Source organism: Orbicella franksi, chromosome 15 (genome assembly GCF_964199315.1).
Source record: "Orbicella franksi chromosome 15, jaOrbFran1.1, whole genome shotgun sequence".
NCBI lineage: Eukaryota > Metazoa > Cnidaria > Anthozoa > Scleractinia > Merulinidae > Orbicella > Orbicella franksi.
Genome location: NC_138159.1, coordinates 765,201 through 785,256, shown reverse-complemented (window position 1 = coordinate 785,256; position 20,056 = coordinate 765,201). Strand labels below are relative to the sequence as shown.

Below are 20,056 nucleotides of genomic sequence, written 5' to 3'. Positions count from 1 at the left end.
TCCGCAGATAATGTTCACATAAAGTATTTTAACAGCCGACAACCGCCGGCTTGCCTGCGAAGTTGAACTCCGCTCAATTTCGCGGGCAAGCCGGCGGTCAATGCCTGGGATAGATTATGATTCGGCGATAAATGTTCACATATGCCGTAACGGTGTCCCAGGCCGTGCCGGCGGTTATGTCCCAGTGTATGTCGGCGGCATATGAGAACCAGGCTACATTCTCTCTTTACGGACCTTGGTCGACACTGCTTATCTGTGCACTGCACCACAGACTACCCAAGCTCACGAGCGGAAAGGGAATCCTTGCCTAATATGAATCAAGGGTTTGTGTGGGAATTTTAGCGATACCCATTTAGAAGTCGAAAACAGAGTAGAATTCCTTACTTTGTTTCCTTGTTTTATTTAATGCGTGTCGCGGCGTTCTCTGAAATGGCAAAAAACGCGCAAAAAAATAACACATGGATCGGAGACAAGAGGTGCTTAACAGTTGGCAAAAAAAAACAAAAAAAAATCCGGAAATTCGGTTGGAAGTCAATGGAACAGTCCTCTTTTCCCATTAGGGTTTTAGAAGTTAATGCAACTTTCAAAGTCACAGATCACTGTGGAAAAAAATTCTGTCGGGGGAGGCGTCGGGGGAGTCTGTTGGAACTAGTCTCCAGACTATCGCATCATTTTGGAAGCCTGACGGAGAATATGGAAAAGGGGAAATTCTCGACATGTTATCCACGACGAACAAACTTCTGGGCAAATGTAGACGCGTTTTTCAACATTACCGCCCTTTTGTCCACTCCGTGAGGTATATAGCTTCTTCAAACTTAACCTCCAATGATCCCGACAGTAATTCTGTCGTATTTTTGAGAGCGAGGGACTATAGTGATCGTGTTGCCATCATTGACTCGAATGGCTCTCACTCGTACGACCGTCTTCTGCGATTAAGTCAAAACATTGGAAGCAGCCTCTTGAAAAGAACTGGCAGAGCAGATCTCTCTGGACGATGTGTCGCCTTCCTTTATCCAAACGATGTGTCTTACGTGGCTGCACAGTGGGCTATATGGAGAAATGGGGGAATCGCTGTTCCATTGTGTAATTCTCATCCTTCAGACATGTATGAGTATATGATTGAAGACTGCAACGCAAGCATAGTCATGTCATCCGAGGAATACGCTGCTAAACTGGAACCAATAGCTAAGAGAAAAGACGTTGAGTTGATGTTTCTGACAAATGTAAAACAGTATCACCAAAGTACATCAAGCGCAGATTTGACAGAAGTAGAAATATATGAGCAGTCTTGGGATCAACGTGATGCCATGATTATCTATACAAGTGGAACAACAGGACGACCAAAGGGAGTTCTAACGACTCATGGAAATTTGAGGTTTGTTATACCAGTTACCGGTAATTGTGAAGAACAGTTCCCCATAGAAACCTGCTGGCCGACTGTCGGCCAACTGTCGGCCATTTCTTAGCCATCTGTTGGCCGACAGTTGATTGACAGACAGCTTAGGTTTTGGCTAAAGCACAAACCAACAGTCAGCTGACAGGCCAATAATTACCAGTTACCCAGCAATGAACCCAAACGGTACCAGGCACCTGAGTGCCAAAGCGGTTACCAATCTGGCCTGCAATTGGTTGGTGGTGGTCTTTGAAAACTATGCACCTATATTGTGGCACACTTTAGTTGCTCAGATGTATGCAGACACTTAAGTGGAGATTAGGTGATTCCTCAGGGGGAGGTGTAAATCAGGAGGGAGGGGTGAGAGGGAAGTCTGAATAGCTCTTTGGTTAGCTTTGGTTAGCCTGAAGAGCACTCTAGCTAGCCTGAATGATGCTTAGGTTCACCTGGTTTGTCAGGTTTGATGTTCCCAAGTCATAACAATTGAAAACAACCTAAAGATACCAGTAGAATAGAAATGGAGAAACAGATATTATCAATAAATTAGAACACTGCAGCAAATTTGGTATATAATGAAGTAAATCAAATTCAAGGTAGATTTAGGACTATCTTATAAAGTTTATGTATCAGTAATGTCTTAATTTAATACTTGTCTACTTTCTCAGATCCCAGATTAGTTCTTTGGTAAAGGCATGGGAATGGAATAAAGATGATTGCATTATTCACTGTCTTCCTCTCCATCACATCCATGGCATAGTAAACGTTCTTCTATGTCCTCTTTGGGTTGGAGCCACTTGCCACATGCTGCCCAAGTTTACACCTGATCAGGTAAGGTCAATGTAGAATGTATCTGACTCAAAAATCCCGAAAATAGTCTCCACATAGCTACACAACCAAGTTAAACACCGTCAACTGCCATGCATGTTCTTGATTTTCCCAAAGGTAAAATGATCAACTTCTTCACCGTACCCAAATTTGCAATCAACCAATCAGAAGCTGTGTCTACTGTCCTGATATCCTGGGATATCAAGTCACTGACAGGATATGGCAATGATATCATGGCCACTTGGCCAAATATGGGTACAGCAAATACTTAATGGTACCTTTTTTGGTGCGCTTCCACAGCATATCAGGCTCGTTTGGTCTTACCATGGGTATTTTGGCTTGAATAAGTCTCACCAAAATATGAACCATGGCTTTACCAAGTCACCTGATATGCCACCAAAGTGTACCAAAAAAGTTATGATCACATGTAGGTATGAATAGTATTATCCTCTTGTTCTGTTCTTATTTTCCCTGTAGTGGCTCTTATTAGAAGGCAGCACCTGGGTTCCAATACAGGATATGTAAGAGCCAGTTGCCCTAACTTTCAAAAAATTCACTTCAAATGTTCTCTTCCCCCCAGCTCTCCTATGGTTGCCAGCTCTTACTTCAAAACTTAAAGCTCTTGCAGCTTTACAGCATATAACTACCCTCTTGTTTGTCTGCTATAGTTAGTTGTACTGTAGATGTGTAGTTTTCTTTTGGAGTCAGCTCCCCCCCCAAAACACACACACCCCTACCCCCCAAGTGAAGAGGAGTGCCAAAGGGAGGGGGGGGGGGGGGACTAGATTACATGTAATCTTTTTATCTTATAATATCTGATATTATCTCCCTGATTATACTTTAAATATATTCTCCCTGTGAGCCAACAATACTTGTGGTGTTAGTTAATTCACAAAAACAAGAAATATAACTTGTTACTGTTTATATGTGACTATCTCACCGTTCCCCCTTGTCAGTGTCATTTCTGATGTGTATCATTTTCAGGTGTGGGGTCTTCTAACAGGAGATGAACCACGCCCATCTTTATTCATGGCGGTTCCTACAATTTACAGCAAACTGATACACTACCACGACAAGAGAAACCTGACTAAACAAGACAAAGAGACAGTGAAGTCAAAATGTGAACACCTTAGGTGAAAGATTGTTTTGTCTGTTATATTTGAGAAAAAAATTCTTTCATTTTACAGCACTTTGTTTTCTTATGACAATTTTATAAAATGCCCGAAAACAAGCTAGTCATTTTGTTTAGGTTAATGGTGTCTGGCTCAGCTGCCCTGCCTGAGCCTATCATGAGAAAATGGCAAGAAATAACAGGTTAGTAGTTACAGAGTAACAGTAAAAAAGAAATGACTGGTGAATAGGTAATTTTTGTATTCTCTGTATTGAACTGGGACTAGGTTGACATTGAGGCTCATGTGGGAGAATATCATTAAAAAGAGATTAATGCCATTTGGCTTTGAAAAGGCTCGCTGCATTAGCCTCATTTGCAAGCTAGTGTCAGTCCAATACCGAGAATACGAAACTGGTCTATTGTCTGTCTTAGTCTTTTTCTTTGTTTCACATATTAATCCATGTGTTCATAGACTTCTGGCACTCTGTTTTTCTCTTGAAACTCAGTAGGGGTTATGAGGCATGGATGCAGCACACACATCTCACCCCATCCCTTCTCGGCCATACTGCCCTTTTGTGTTCATGATGGCTTAACAGTTGTTTAAGTGACCCTAAGAGAAAAGACTGGCTGCCAGTAATCTTATGTGCCCGTATCTTCTGTCTTAGATACATGTACTCCATTTTGTGCTCCTTTCGAGCACTTCACTTCCAGAGTGCTATTTAGTCCACCTAAAGTGCTAGTGCTAATGTTGACTATTCACCACTATTCTATTCTGTCCATTGTTCAGTGTTTTGGGTTCTCCAGACATCCTTTAATTTCTGTTTACTTAGGACATACACTGTTGGAAAGATATGGAATGACAGAGATGGGAATGGCTCTGTCCAATCCCTTACATGGATCAAGATTACCGGTACGACATTTTTTTAAATTCATTTTCACTCAGACTTTTTACAATATACAAATACGGTCACTTAGTATATCTCTCAGCTCGTACGTGCGCTGTAATTGGTCAGTTTAGCGGACGTATGCTACTGTACGGCCCGCTAAAATTTAAAGCTGTTTTTGTCGCCAAAATGTTTCGTGATTTATTGCCAAGTATTCTTAACTTTTTTAGCGAGAAAAAGTTTGAAAATTTCTTTTATTTCTGAAATTGTGTATTAAAACCTGCTAACGACTTAAGAGTCACTTAACAACGATTTGAAATTGACTCGTTTTGCATTCAAGGTGCGTCAGAAATTTGAAGCCGTTCCGCGTGAAAAGAAATTGTTCCTGAACCCGTCAGACACACAGTAGAGATATAATAAATATCTTGCTAACCCCGTCTTCTCGGTGCGTACTGTATATTACGGATCCTCGTTTTTCCCGTTCGATTTATGGCCCATGCGCTTTGCGCTTGAGCCATAAATCGATGGGGAAAAAACTCGGTCCTTAACTTACAGTATGGCTCTTGAACCCGGTTAGTAAGAGGTATTCATACTACTCACAATACAATGCAGGTGCTTACACTACTTATAGTACTAGTCTACCTACTTACACCACTTATGAAATAATATATCTACTCACTCTACTTAGTATACTAAAACAGTTACTTACACTATACATGTACTACTACGAGCTTTCAGAGCCATCACGGCACCTCTCTTCAGGGCTGAAAAATGTCAAGACTTTCGAAACATTACTTGAGAAAAGTACAAAAGCTCATTGAAGTCAAATATTCTGATTCAGCTAAGGCAAATTATTTCAGAAGGAGTATTGATTGACACATTGTTCTCACGACACATGATAGAAATTCTTATTGAGACTTGCAGGAAACTTCATCCCATTTTCATGACATTTTAGGGTTGTGTAGGAACACCTTTGCCTGGAACAGAGGTTCGGATTGTGACACAGAATAAGGAAGGAAACAGTGAGGTATTACTGAGATAGAATATAATTTAACTAGTGTATCAAGGCAGTAGGGCCTACCTAGGGCGGCTGAAAGCATTTTCTATCTCTTTCCATCACTTGTACTTTGAAGGGTCAATACCCATGGGCCCAAATTCCAAATTTGCCTGTGAAAAAAAATATACAAATCCCAGTTCCGCGCGAAATGTGCCATAGACAACAGCATGGAGGAAAAACTTAAAAACGGAGGTTTTACTCTAAAAGCGCATCAAATGTTTTCCGTCCACACCACGCTGGAGGAATTGAGAACGCAACGATCACCTGTCATTTCGGATTTGATTTTTTGAGGAAAACGAGAACAGGGAAATCACATTATTATCGTCACGTCGTCGTTTTTGAAAAGCTCCATTTTCAAAATGTTCTCTGTGCACAGAAAACCGCAAAGCTGGCTTTTTCAAATTCCTCCGGTTTGAAGAGCGTTTTTGAAAAGCTCCGTTTTCGTAACGGATTAGTGTGGACGGTAGGCCTAACCGTAGAAATAAAGCTGCGTTTTCTCCTCCTTTAACTTTCTCCGGCGTAATGTGGACCGGGCCTGAGTATCCCAGCCAACTTAACTGTGTTTCGCCTTACCATGTATCTCTCAAATTGTAGCTCAGTGATCCCATCCGTCTTTGCTTCCAGGTTATAGTTGAAGGGAACGAACACGGTTCTGTCGTTTATCCTGGCAACGAAGGAAAAGAAGGAGAACTTCAAGTTCGCGGACCATCAGTATTTAAATGGTTAGCGCAATGAATTTATAAATGGTCAAGTGCTGTTTCTTATCAAACAATCGTGAGAACGGTCACGCGTGAGAGTCTGCTGACAATTATTAAGAATGTGCCACAATGTCATTCAATCTTCAGGGTTAGAGAACTTGTCCTGGAAATTCGCGCACAGCTTGTAGGCAGAAAATCATAGCTTTCGACTCAGGCTGTTTACAGTTTTCAAATTCGGCATCAACCACACATAAGCTCTATCTTCTGTTGTATTGTCTTACCAAATTATTCGACATATTCTTATGATGCCCATATATATTCAGAAAGTCATTGTTATTTTCCGTCCGTACCTTTAATGTAAAAGACATTCTGCGATAAACGTGTCGACATGTCTCAGTCGTCTCATTCGCAGACGTTATTTGAGTCGTCACGCAACGCCCCCCCCCCACCCGTAGAGAGGGGCATTGCGTGACAGGGCTGCGCCGAAGACTAAGGTATTAGCAAGAGCCTATCACTAGGAGCGTGCAACTCCCCCATATTCCTGTCGCGCCGTTTTCACAGACCCATCTACTTTTAGTTTGAATTCTCCGCGAATTCAGACCCCCGCGGGAACCTCAGTGACCAATCACAAGCACGGACTGATTTAATTACTGGATTTTCCAAACATAATTTTCCATAAACAAAGCATTCATTCATTCATTCATAATGGTGTAAAATTAAAGATAAGTATGAAACAGGAGAAAATGTCACAAAAGAGGTCGGGTAATTTTGATGATTGTACGAACAAAAAGTAGACTGCTTTTTCTGTCAAGACCGCGGCTGTTGCTCTATGCGATGAGAAAGTCTAGACTCGTGTGTGTACTGAGAAAATACAAGTAATTCGTGGGATATTTCATGATATAGCACTCGAAAGTGTTGAATAACTATTTTATACCATGCCGTAGAAAACAGTGAACAACTCAATCAGTGCGACGTACGCGCAGAGCACGATGGGAAGGTTTGATGTAACACCGTCGAATATACAACGGCTTTGCTGTATTCTGATAAGATTGGCTGTGTTTTCTGTGGTGTGGTATAAAACACCATACGCGATATCAGCGACGAATGCTTGCCAACCATTTCATTCACGGTAGCCATTGTTATGTTGTTTGTTCTTAGTTACTGGAATAAACCTGAGGCAACCACAGATACCTTTGAGGAAGGTTGGCTTAAAACGGGCGACACTGCTGGTAAATATATTTTAAGGCTGGTAAATATATTTTGAGTACATTTAATCTGTGTCTTTTGCGCTTGTCAATGGCAGCCATGCATAATTTTGTCTTGTATTTCCTTCAAAGTCTATAAAGACGGTGTGTACCGTATCCTGGGCAGGACATCTGTAGATATCATCAAAAGTGGGGGTTATAAGATCAGGTGAGAAGTAAAATGATCTGGTTAAACTTGCTCAAATCTGTCTCGCCTTTGTCGCTTGCAGCAAAGTCTTTTTTCTTTCCTCCACAGAAATGGATTATTTATTTCTTCTTTGGGCCTGTTGTTTCAGTTTGTGTCCTTTTTTTACTTTATTTAGATTTGGAATTTGGGATTTTTCATTTGAAAGCGACTACTTGAGCGAGCACTAAGAGCTTCCAAGTGTGAATTTTATCAAATGCGCGTTGTACATAATTGAGATCAACAATTAATTCCAAGGAATTCGAAGGAACTCAAACATGAGCTTTTCCCGTGAAAATTCCCCCGGTGGTTTCAGCCATATACCAGATTATGATGCCTTCCTTGTTTATAAACTTTTATTTGAAAGTGTGTTTTTTCTAAATAAGGCAGAGGTTTTTTGAGATTTTTAGTACTTTTTTTTCTGTAAACATCTGGTAAAATGACTGACTTCAATTTAGTTAAATAAAAGAAAAAAAATCGATTTTCCCCTCCTTGAAAGTGGAAAGTATCCTTAATATTAGTCATTAAGAGCAGCTGTTGACCTTTTTTTCTCTAGTGCTCTAGAAGTTGAGCGATATCTTCTCTCACATGATCACATCACAGACTGCGCAGTGTTGGGCAAACCTGATCCCGAGTGGGGAGAGAGAGTGGCGGCAATAGTCACTTTGTCTCCCGGCAAGGTATGAATATGTTCTTGTTGTGTTAATCAATTTAATTCATGTTTGGGGCCGCAACCGTGGAATCCTGCCTTATTTACTTTTTGTACACAGAAAATGAGCCTTGTTGATTTGAAGCAATGGGCCAGCGGTCGTATGGTGCCGTACCAGATCCCCACGGTCCTTCTTGTGGTGGACGAGTTGCCAAGAAACACAATGGGAAAAGTGAACAAAAAAGAGCTGAACGCAATGTTCTTTGGTAAGGAATGACGAAAAAGAAATACACAAATACACAACAAATTGAACTCAACTTGATTTATAAAGTACAGGAATATACGTACAGAAAATGTGAAACAATCCGCTGTCTGGGATATTCTACCTCAACACATGTCCAAGACAAGATACTTTAATTTACGAAAATGATAGATGACATTTAATGCTGGCTTTAGTTTTGTGACAATTAATTATTAAGGACACCTCCTACAACGGACACTAATCTGTAGTTGGTCCCTACTGCAATTCAGTTAGTGTATAGTTATGTTAAAGGTTCCTTTCAAGGAACTTAACTTGATGAGGTGTCGGTGTTAAAAGACCGATACCTCATCAAGCTGGACAACAAACACTCGGAAACATACAACGGGCACTTGGAAAGTGCTTTTTATAAGTATTACAAGTAATAGCAACTTTTACGTTTACGTGAAAGCAATGAAGCATGAAAATTACCAAACCAGACTATATTAGAAAGACTTCTAACTTCAGTTCATTACAAGCTTTTTTTTGGCAAATCTCATACTCACTAGCTAAGATTTCACTGTTACTAGAATTTCATTCACACAACTGCTGCACAGTTAAATAGGTTTCTCGAATATCGGGATAGAACTGTTCAAATTTTTTAGAAGCTGTTCAAAAAAATTAAATGTTGAATATTTATAGTGGTCGATGCGCTTAGCTACAACTAGCTAGTTCTCAGTCATGCCAATTAAACTGAAAGAAACAAATATTTCAAACAAACATAATAGGCTTCAAAATCGCAACTTGCGGGAGGCAGACCAGTTGGCTATTTACAAGCATGACCGAGGAGTTGAACTAGGGTCTACCGAGAAACAACTCTAGCTTAGGGTCAGAGCGGGACTTGAACTCGCGATCTTCGGATTTCAAGTCCGGTGCCCTAACCACTCGGCCACGCTGCCTCCGTTTAACCTTCCAGTCATGTCGCCAGACTGTTTCCGGCTTTGTGCGCGCATTTAAATCAAGCTGTAGCTCCAACCATGCTTATGGTGAGGAAACATGGACACCACAGAACCTGGCTCTACATTATAGTCAATCAGAGTGTGATTGTCATCGAGTTTCTTGACATCAATGAACAATCTTGGCTGGCAGACCGGTATTTCGTTCTTCATATTCTTTTTCACGCTTTTGCTGTAATCTTGTAGCGTAACGTGTAATGTAATCTTCGCCATAGTCGTAGTCTCTACGTGAATTACCATATTGCGCAACCACCACGACGTCTTGGAACCTCAAACACAGTGTCTTCTCTTTTAATGTTGTAGTCCATCAGAGTGAGGTCATCTTGGAGGTTCTTGTTATGACCAATCAGTCGTACTTCCACTGGGCGTTGCCCATCCACCTCCTGAATTTTTTTCTTAATCATTCCGATGGAATCATCTGATTTGACGTCTAACGTGATTGTCTTTCCGGTTACTGTCTTCACAAATATTTGTATGAAGCCATAACGGTTCAAACCCAAGTGTAGTTCTGATTTGTTCTGAATGTTGTAGTCACTCACAGTACAGTCAACGTCGAGTTCCTCGCCATAATAGATGAGGCGTTGTTGAATAGGTGGAATACCTTCCTTGTCTTGAATTTTCCTCTTCACATCCATGATGGTATCGCTTGCATCTACTTCTAAAGTGATCGTCTTTCCAGTCGGCATCGTAACAAAGAGCTGCGCCACATCATTCCTCTGAAGACTCAAGTGTCCGATCGACTGTGTGCAAGCACTCGATGCTTTCTCAGTACGGTCTTCCAGTTGCTTCCCGTCAGCAAAAGTTTCCATTTTGCTGTCTTGACCTGAGGCTTCATAGCTTGGCGTCAGTTCACGAGGTACTTTCTCGAATGTTCCCTCACAAGGCCCTTCTTGTGTAAGCTCAGAGGACCCTTCTTTTGTTGTCAACTCAGAAGGCCCTTCTTTTGTGGTCACCACATAAGGTCCTTCTTCCAGCGTCACCTCATATGGTCGATTTTTGCGTTGCAGTTGCGTTGCGTTTCCACTTCTATGACCTGAAGAGAAAAAGGATAATTAAACGTAAGATGATGTAAGTAGGTAGGCTAGGTCGGCATACGAGCCGAGGAACCCATCAGGCCGGCGCTTATCTCTGTTTTCTGTAGCATAAAACGACTAGGAGTATTTCTACTCCCACCCTAGATGGGATGTAAGAGCATCGCAGGATTACCCCACAGTATTCAATTCGCCGATACCAAAGTACTGTATACACCTTGGTGGAAAGAGGCACTGTGAGAACACAACACAATGTTCCCGGCCAGGGCTCGAATCGGACCGCTCGAACCCAGAGTCGAGCGCACTAACCACGAGGCCACCGCGTCTCCATGACAGTTCGCACAAGGGGAGCCGTGCAGGAAAAAAATCGAGCAAGTGTTCTGTACTATCCACGTCCTGTGTTTGACTTTTTTAAAACAATTCTTGCACATGCTATGCTCACCAAAAAATCGTGCACAACCTAAAGGTGAGAAAAATAAATTTCATGCCCAGGAAAATTGTCCGACCCACCTCCCGCCTCACCCTAAAAGAAATAATGGTCTGCCCCTTATTTACCAAGCCCTTGAACTCACCTAAACGCTGAACAAAATATTCTCGACAGGCTCTATATTCCTCATCCAGAATAGTGGTAGTGAGTTTCACTGCTCTAAGGCCAAGCGCCATCAGGATTTCCGCTGTCACAAGGAATTTTTGCGCCATTTCATTCAAGCGACCTGTACAGTAGTCGTTCCACAATTCTTCCAGTATCTCTAGAGAGGGACATTTCACAGTAATTATCAAACTCCCTGGCTGAGCGTCAACAATCAGCACGTTTCGCACCTTCTCCATATAGTAAACAAAGCCATTCAAATCTTCTAATTTTGATGGATCAACTGTCTGCAAATACTTGAACGCAACAAGGTTCAAAATGTCCTGTGTACTTGGAGGGCCGCCATTGCTGATGCTTGGCGCTGAGCCAAATCCTTTTGTGGCTTCTACCTGTGAATGACGTGTTGTGTTGGGTATTTCTGTCCCCCTCTGGAAGCCTCTCTGGGGTCTATTTGAGGGTGATTCCTTCTCTGAGGGTCCCCCTGGTGGGGTTGGTTCTGTGGTGGCTTCGCAATCGATCCGAAGTCGAATACATGCTGTTGAAGTGGTAAACGCTGTCAAAACTAACAATAATAATGAAGAAGACAAAAAATCTACACCCTACTGGTGACAGGTCGTATCAGAGAGTATCCCGCCCATTTCATCGAGGACCTAACCTCTACGTTACAGTGCAGATCAGGGATTAGCGACCAATGTTGTTCGCGTAAACGCGTTTTTGAACGCGCGTGGAGGTGCGTTTTCCCACGCGTTTTTGCTATAGTTATGTGCTGCTGTACAATCGTTTTTTTTTTTAATTCGCGTTTTCTAGACGCACTTGGGTTTTGACGTTTTTTGCAACCGGCGTTATTCGCGTGAATTTGTGTTCGCTTTTTTCTGACCTGTACTGTTTGTAGTTTGGTGTTCCCTATTGCTAGAGTGTTCTTTCTCGTTTAAGATCTTAAGACACTTTTGCAAAGGTATGGTATAATTATAGCTGGTAGACTAGTAGACCACAGTCTCACAGACAAATGAAACGGATCACGAAATAGTTCATTGTATTATCGACATCAGTTGACTTTCACAACAGGCCATCGGAAGTGTGAGATTCTGTTTTCCTACAAAACCCGTTTGACTGCCTTACTCATAATAGAGTACACTACGAGTAGTTCGTCCTTCGCTCGGTCCGTCGTGCGTGATGCGAGAGAAAACCGCGAGGAAAAATGGCCGCGCGAAACCCTGGGGACGAGAAGCGCGCTTCTCGTCTCCTGGATTTTGCGCGGCCATTTATTTCTCGCGGCGTATTTACGGTCGCGTTTTGACGGACTAAGCAAAAGAAGGACTACTGGTGGCCTAATAACAGAACCATCTGGGTTTGCCAGCTGAATTCATTTCCCCCTCGTTTTAGGAAGAATGACTGTGAGACAAGAACTGCTATAAAGGAAAACCTTTTGAATGACACGATCAAACATTCTACCAGCAACGAAGAAATAGTTAACTGACCTCCAGGTACTTGTGAGCTTCTAGCTGAGAGCCTATTCCTGTGCGCCTGTTCCATAACATCTCCCAGTTTCTGTTTGATGTCTTGGGTATTCTCTCGAAATGCGTTTACTAGGCACTGAACCTCCTGAGCTGTGCTTTTTAATTCTCCTCCAAGTTGTTTGATTTCTTTGGCTCCCTGTCGAATTGCACCCTCTAGGTTTTGACCTTTGCTTTCTATTGCGTGAACTGCTCTTTGTAGTTTCCCCTGGACATCTTGTAAACTTGTCTCCAAACGTTCAATACCTTGTTCAGTTGAGGTTTGCAATTTCTCTATGTATTGTTTAACTTCACTGTCGTTTTTGTACCACCTCTGCAGTTCCTGTACATTTCGTTCATCCTCGACGGTGAGAGGCTCCTTTAAGAAGTTATCTGTGGCCTTCTGCCATTCATTTTGCTTTGCAGGGCTGATTTGTTGGGCAATTCTGACAAGAGTTTCGCTAATTTCTTTCCAAAGCGACAGAAACTCGTCATCTGGTATCTCCATCTGTTGGTTTACATGGCCATACACTGAGTTGCGGTAATATTTAATTCTCACCAAATCTGCAGCTAAACTGTGGTCTGTACTTGTTGGCAGGGCATCCCAGCCTGTGGCAGGAGGGATGAGGTTGCATATTGTCCTCAGCAACCTGAACAGCAGAGTAACATCAAAATCGGTTGACGTACCGTACACCCCAGGGGAAGGGTACAGACAGTCCCACTGTGGCTTGGTAAGCTTTGCTGATCTGAGTTGTTTCTCTGTGGCAGGACTTTTCAGTATCGTGGGAAGATGACTTGGTGGGTGAATCACATCAAAAATCTCTCTCAGCAGTATGGTGCCTCCACTTATTAACAGTCGTGTAACACGTTGAAAATTTTCTTTTTCTTTTGTTGAACGAAGCACCTCATGTGGATCTGGGACGGTTGCCATTCGCGTTAAACGCGTTCAAAACGCGTCTGTTGAAAATGTGGTGTTCCTAGACCGCTGTGCAGGAATGCGTTACTTTCACTTCGCAATGGAACAAAACAACTTCATTTCCTGTAACATAAATCACATGTCTGGTGTCAGTGTAATGTTTTGGTACCGTTTATGGTGTACAGCACTTTATTAAGTAACCGTCTGACATCTTAAAATCGACTCCTCCGTGGTTAGCAAATTGTCACTATCGCAGTTAGCGAGATTTTGTCCAATGGGATACGCCGGACGTGAAGTGTCTGTTGTTGATTATTTTGATCGGCAACGGCGATGGAGACAGTTTTATCCTGTGTGACAGCCGCCCTTCCCAAAAGAAACAATCGGAGAGAGCCTCTCTGTGTTACCGTTGATTTTTAGAGCTATTTGGTTTCTACTGACTGGCGTCGCGAAAAATATTGCGTAGTAGCATACAGGAGATTGCGTGACGCAATACAATGCCGGACGGAAGACTAAACAGATTTTTGGCAATGTTTCCGAATCTATCGGTAACTTACAAGAAGAAAATTCACTCGGAAGTACCAGGTCACTCGATTTTCAGGCTTTTTAATTTTCAGTTGACTGACTAGACTTTCAGAAAAGTCCTTCGTCTTGATTATTTGCGGCCTAAAACCTCGCAGCTCCCTTCGCTCGCTTAGCTATTCTTCCCTGAACCGCTTCGCGACATCCACAATGCTGCTTTGCGGCCTAGAACCTCACAGCTCTCTTCGTTCGCTTAGCTATTCTACCCTGAAACTCATGAAGTCGACTTGCAGCAAGTCTACTGATTGACGATACGATCAACATATTAATTCTTCAAGTGTAATTCAATCCGTCGGTGCATGTGAAGCATATCATGTGCTGTTCACGAAACTGAGAACTAATATTTGATCAAGTACGACTGTACACGTAAACTGAAGCCAATAGCCATTGTACTGGAGACTTCAACCGTTACGTAAGTGCCTTTTCAGGTTATTTGAATATTAAAATTATTTCGAAGGCTTTCTTGTCGCATTTTACCACATCGCTCGACAACTCACAAACTCATAGAATACATTAATGGGGATTGGGACAAGAATCCTATAATAGACGTGTGAGGTATTAGTTACTGAAACGAAAAAATCAAATATAAAGTTTCTGACCTTTAGATGCTTCGATGTTTGATTCAAAATTGCAGAGTCCTTTGCAAAGCGGAAGCATGAAGGTGATATGGGTTTGTAAAGGTTAACGGGAACGCAGCAGCATGAACGTCAAAAAAAAATCAACAGGGGTAGCGGGGGTGGGTAATCGCGAGCCCTCTTCTTGCAAACAACGTATAAAGTACTATAAACAGCCGTAAAAGTGTTCAAAAGACTGAAAGATATACACGGAAGATGTTGATTTTATTGATGAACTGCCTTGAAAAACATGGAAATAATTCATTTATTACCTTCATGGAAGCGGAGGAGGGTTTTATTGATGGCTAATGTCCAGCGAAATACAACCTGCTACGAGGCGTTCTTTTTTTTTTTTTGACACCAAAAAGAGAAAAAATAAAAAAACGCCTGCTTGCAGGATAGGCGAAGAAATGCATCTGTAAATTCCAGCTGTGCCCATGCCCCCTCCACCCGGCCGAGGGCGACCACAATTAGGTTTTTCAAAACACGATACGATACGATAACTTTGTTTATACACGGTATTTCCATCAGTTTATTTATGACAGTCAACCAGCTACCTATCCTCCTAACTACAGTCAAAGAAGAAAAATTCCCAAAAACATAAAAACTGCTTTTCATTAAGACTGTGAAGAAGAAAAATTTACACTGCTGACAAATGCCCCACCGCCGGGACAAGCTACAGTTGAACCCCTATTAAACGGCCACCGTCGCGGAAATGGATAGTGACCGCTTAGAGGGGGCTGACCGTTTAATAGAGGTAAGAACAATAGAAAAGTCCTCATCGGAACTTCGATTACCGGCCGCCTAATAGGGGTGGCCGCTTCATAGGAGTGCGACTGAACTAATCAAATGCCCTGGGGGTACTGGCTTGAAAATGCTTCATTTCCTTCGTTTCCCGTCATACTTTCACTAAAACCTAAGCTAATTCAGAGAAAATATTATTAGGTAGCAGCATTTCATTTATGTCCTATCTAGATGTATTTACTAAGAAACTTAGGGTATTTGCCGTTGAACTGGTCGTTATAATTAATAGAAGCGACAATGCTGTAAGATTAAAAAAAAACGTGATGGTAACATGCCCCAAGGGACTGGCAAACTAGATATTTTTCTAAGCCGACGTTTGTGATAAGTCTTCGGCTGTTATAGATGTGAACATTCTTTTGGCTTTAGCTTAATATCGTTTCTTGAGTGCAAGTGAATATATGAAATATCTTAAATTTGAACTGCGGAGAAAGATGTAAAGACATGAGTGATAAACGCAGTTATGTACACAAACTTAAGCAATTGAGAAAATAACGCCTGAAAATAAATTTGTTATTTTTCAGGCGTTAATTTCCCAACTGCGTAATAAAGTTGTCTACATAACTGTGTTGATCATTCATGCCTTTGCCTTGTTTCGTAAGATGATCTCTTTTGCACGAAAATAGCGAGTAAAGACACATTGCGAAAAGCCCGCTTCGTTCTCTTGTTCTTTCTCGTTTTTCCTAGACTTTTTTCGGCTTTCACGCATAGGAGAAACAAAGACTTTAGGCCACGGGCTTTGTTTGTAGTTGCTTTAATGGAACAGGACCTCTAACAGGTGGATTTTTTTCCAAAGCCATAAACTTCACGACTGAGTTAACAAGAAAATGTTTGGCAAATAGCTCGTTCGGTTTGCGCTTTAACGAGAAACTTAAGAATAATTCAGTCTAATAACTAAGTAAATTATGGGATCTTTGACCAAATAACCTTTGAGTGAACACGAATATAGACGTTTAACTGAATTCACGTCAGGTTAAATAGGTCGATTATTTCTTTAGCCATGTTTCCCCGAAAGTAAAAAAACTAGTTATTTGTTTTGAGACATGATTTTCCTCTCGGCGTTTGCCCTCCTTTAGTTACTGAATTTATGTAACGACGTTACAAAACTGCAAATATCTTCACAGTTGGAATGATAACTAATTTAACCTGACATCTACTAATTTTTACTAATGACGAACCTTTTAGGTAACGTTTTATTTATTACTTAGTTCTCTAGAATATAATTAGACACCCGCAAAGACAAGCTAAGAGAATGTTAAAAACATATAAACCTGCTAAAAAACCAGCGGGGGGCATAAATATTGAAAGAGGAGATAATTGATAAGTCTTAAGTGTAACTTAAATGCCACTTTTATGCTACATTTTTGAGATTGAACAAGTCACTTATTTTTGCTTTGATCTCGTAAAAACCAACATAACGGTAAACTTGTGTTGATTGCTGTTGTTTTCTCGAGCATTTTCAGCTTCCTCCATGAGACTAGACAATACATGTAAGTTTTCACCTAGAGTTACAGAAAACGTCCGGAATTTCTCCTTGTCGAGATGTTGTTAAGACTGTTCTTGTCAGCTGTGCTTTCATCTTTTCAATTGTTTCACCGTGGTGTCTCCAGTTCGGACACGATGTTTAAGAAGACGCTCAGCAACAAAGACGCCTTGTGCAACGATGGTTCTCCTGCCGTTTTTTTCTTGGGAGTACAGAGCACTTCAAAGTGGATTATATTTTTGGAGAGCGGGGCCTACTGTTTGACGAAGGCTCAGTGCCTTGCAAGATTTGGAAACGAATACACAAAGGTTTTAATGACTTCGCAACACATGCCAGACTCAATTAAGGGAAGAGATTTGCTGTCGACCTCTCAGAGCGAAAATGGATTATTTAACGACTTTTCTCGCGTTTTGATTCCTTATTGTAGCAGTGATGCATTTCTTGGGACAGAAACAAAAGCATCAAGCTTCCAAAACAACAGCTCTGAAGATGATTTTGTTTTCAGCGGTAAAATTATATTTCAAAGCGTTATTTTTGACCTACTAATGCAGGGCTTAGACCGTGCTCGCGAAATTGTTTTGATTGGAAGTAGCGCTGGCGCTGTCGGCGCTTACAATCAAGTACAGTGGTTACAGGACCTTCTGTCGTCTAGGAATTTAGATGTAAACCTTTCAGCGATCATCGATGGTGGATGGTTCATAAACTTCCAAGAAAGCATCGCATCAAAGATTACAGAGGAATTCTACAACGTTGGCAAGCCGTTACCTCGCGCGTGCGCAGACTTTACCGAAGGATACCCGTGCTGTCTGTCAGCTTTATGTATGCTTACCCGAGGATACTACCCTTCAAATGTGCCAACGTTTTTCGTGTTCAGTATGTTTGATATCTACATCATAGGCGACAGTGTGGAGCGTTTCTCCAAAAGAGAAAATGTGGCGGACAATGGTGCAACTGATTTAATTACGCTGGTTGATTTGTACGGAGGCGCTATGAATCAATCTTTGGTTGCCATTAAATCTTCAAATTTCAGCTATTTTGTCCCCGCGTGTTTTCAACACACGTTCTTTAGTATGTCAAGTTTACGAGACCAGGATGGAGTGCTACACTACACTAGAATGTTCACTCAAGGAAATGCCGTATTTGGGTAAGTAGCTTTCCATAACAAAGGGTCCAACATAGGTTTGGCAAGATGCGGGATAAGAATAAAAATGGAGGCGGGATGCGGGATAACAGAAATTTCACACTAAGATATAATATGATTAACTTTTGGGTTTTGGGTTTTTTTTCGAACTAAATCAAGGACAAAGGATTTTTCAAGAATAATCTTTCTACAGCTCTATAAGCAACCCCCATGCATTTTTTTTTTGGGGGGGGGGGGGTGATAGGAGGGCTTTCTATATGACCGTAGCTCCGTGACGCACTTCTTGTAAGTAAACCTGAGCTGAATGTCCAATTAACTAACTGTTTAGGACTTCATAATCTTCGTATGTTTAAACGATTTACAGAGTGTCTATTTGACCAGTGCTATATTTGCCTACTGTTTTCGAAAAAATTCTTTAGTATGACCAAAAGGCCTGGGACATGGTTATCTACAGCAATAAGACGTGGACACGAGACAATCACTTTACACTCTACTCTCCATAAATGGGCAAAGACACGTGATCAACCCGTGAGAGTGACTGACAGCTGTCTTGGAGCAATGTGCAATCCAACGTGTCCAGAGATGCTCAAATTTGTCGACACTGCCACGGACTGGGGCGAGGTGCTCAACGGTGTTGTCTTGTGTATGTCCCTGTTGTTCACAGTGGCGTGTGTTGTGTTGAAGTTCTGTTTTGTGTCCCAGTTAGCTCTTCTAAAACGATCTCGGAGACATTACCTTGAAGAGCATATTAAATATTCACAGGTAAAAGTTTTTATGAGTTCTACTTTTTTGTACATGTATTTACTGCTCTATTTACTTGAAGAAATGCAAAACTATTTGGTGTCATGTCGATACTTCGGGGAGGAAAAACTGTCGGGAGATATTGTGGTGCACACATCACATTTTGGAAGGAAAGACCAATCAATACGAGCCTGATGATACTGATGAATGGATTTAAAAATTTAAAATAATACTTTCTAACTAATTCCTGAAGCAATGTATCGTGAGCATTAAGAATTTAGGCCCCATCCACACTACGCTGGAGGATTTTGAAAACGGAGGTTTCACTCTGAAAACGCATCAAATGTTTTCCGTCCACACTACGCCGGAGGAATTTAAAAATGCACCAATCAGTGGTCATTTTGGATTTGTGTTTGAGGAAAACTCGGTCAGGGAAATCATATGATCACCGTGACGCCATCGTTTTCGAAAAGCTCCCCAAAATGTTTTCCATCCACACGAGAACGCAAAGCCGGCGTTTTCAAATTCCTCCGGTTTGAAGAACGTTTTCGAAAAGCTCCGTTTTCGTGACGGATTAGCGTGGACTGTAAGCCTAACCGTAGGAATGGAGCTGCGTTTTCAAATTCGCCCGGCGTAGTGTGGACGAGGCCTAATTTGTTGACATCAGGGTTTTCATTAACTTTATCAGGTGTCCGTTTATGAAGCTAATGAGGTAATAACACTGCTGTACTCGTCACCAGAAGATCGAAAACATCCGCAAAGCTTCAACGATGTGCCAGAAACGGCACAAGACAACGTTGAAGAGCATTCAAGGAAGAATGAAGATCAGCTTTCTGATGACTACACGGCCAAAGGATATAACACGATATTTTATAGAACGGTGCAATATTTACGGATGGTTTTCCGGCAAAAGCATCATGCTGATGAGGTGGAAAAAATCAAAAATCATGCAGACAGAGGCGAGTCTGACGAACGGAGGGACAATCACAATATTGCCCATCCGAAACAAGGCGTTGATCAAGACGTTAAGGACAAAAGAAAAGCTATTTACGCGCGAGGGATTCACAATGTAACATTGAGTTTTAAACAAGGTGAATTTATCGCCATAGTAGGAAAACAGGGAGCGGGCAAAACGACATTGCTGAAGATTCTGAGTGGAAGATTGATGTGTAGATGCAACAAGGTAAGTTCACATTGAACCCAAACAGAAGACAACGTTGCGTTTTGATAATTACGTCAGGCGTGTCAAAAGTCACACTATTCGGGTATAATTTATCCTTAGGCTAACATTTTGCAAGTCTGCAAAGTTTTAGGATTTTACCTCGTTTCTTAGAACATACGACGTAGAGAATTTTATTGCGCAAAATTT

At 41.6% G+C, this 20,056-nt stretch overlaps 2 protein-coding genes and 1 pseudogene across 4 annotated transcripts in view; 2 read left to right on the top strand and 1 right to left on the bottom strand.

Annotated features, from left to right (window-relative positions):
- The first annotated feature begins 639 nt into the window (after positions 1-639).
- LOC145469532 (malonate--CoA ligase ACSF3, mitochondrial-like) lies at positions 640-12,425 on the top strand. The gene is made up of 12 exons (XM_081453276.1): positions 640-1,375; positions 2,059-2,221; positions 3,203-3,351; positions 3,468-3,532; positions 4,160-4,239; positions 5,169-5,240; positions 5,895-5,992; positions 7,127-7,197; positions 7,306-7,381; positions 7,953-8,076; positions 8,167-8,311; positions 12,303-12,425. The coding sequence occupies exons 1-12, from the start codon at positions 717-719 to the stop codon at positions 12,332-12,334; spliced, it is 1,734 nt and encodes a 577-aa protein (XP_081309402.1). The 5' UTR covers positions 640-716; the 3' UTR covers positions 12,335-12,425.
- Positions 8,319-15,792, bottom strand: LOC145469529 (uncharacterized; annotated as a pseudogene). Its single transcript, XR_014042328.1, has 3 exons — positions 12,398-15,792; positions 10,903-11,454; positions 8,319-10,332 (listed from the first exon to the last, which is right to left on the bottom strand). The product of XR_014042328.1 is annotated as an uncharacterized LOC145469529 (transcript).
- A 110-nt stretch (positions 15,793-15,902) lies between these two features.
- Positions 15,903-20,056, top strand: part of LOC145469527 (uncharacterized) — a 15,686-nt gene continuing 11,532 nt past the window's right edge. For both annotated transcript variants that reach the window (XM_081453273.1, XM_081453272.1), the window contains exons 1-3: positions 15,903-17,949; positions 18,366-18,708; positions 19,376-19,870. In XM_081453273.1, coding sequence (XP_081309399.1) covers positions 16,865-17,949; positions 18,366-18,708; positions 19,376-19,870 — 1,923 coding nt within the window. In that variant the 5' untranslated portion in view covers positions 15,903-16,864. The remainder of the gene's footprint in view (positions 17,950-18,365; positions 18,709-19,375; positions 19,871-20,056) is intronic.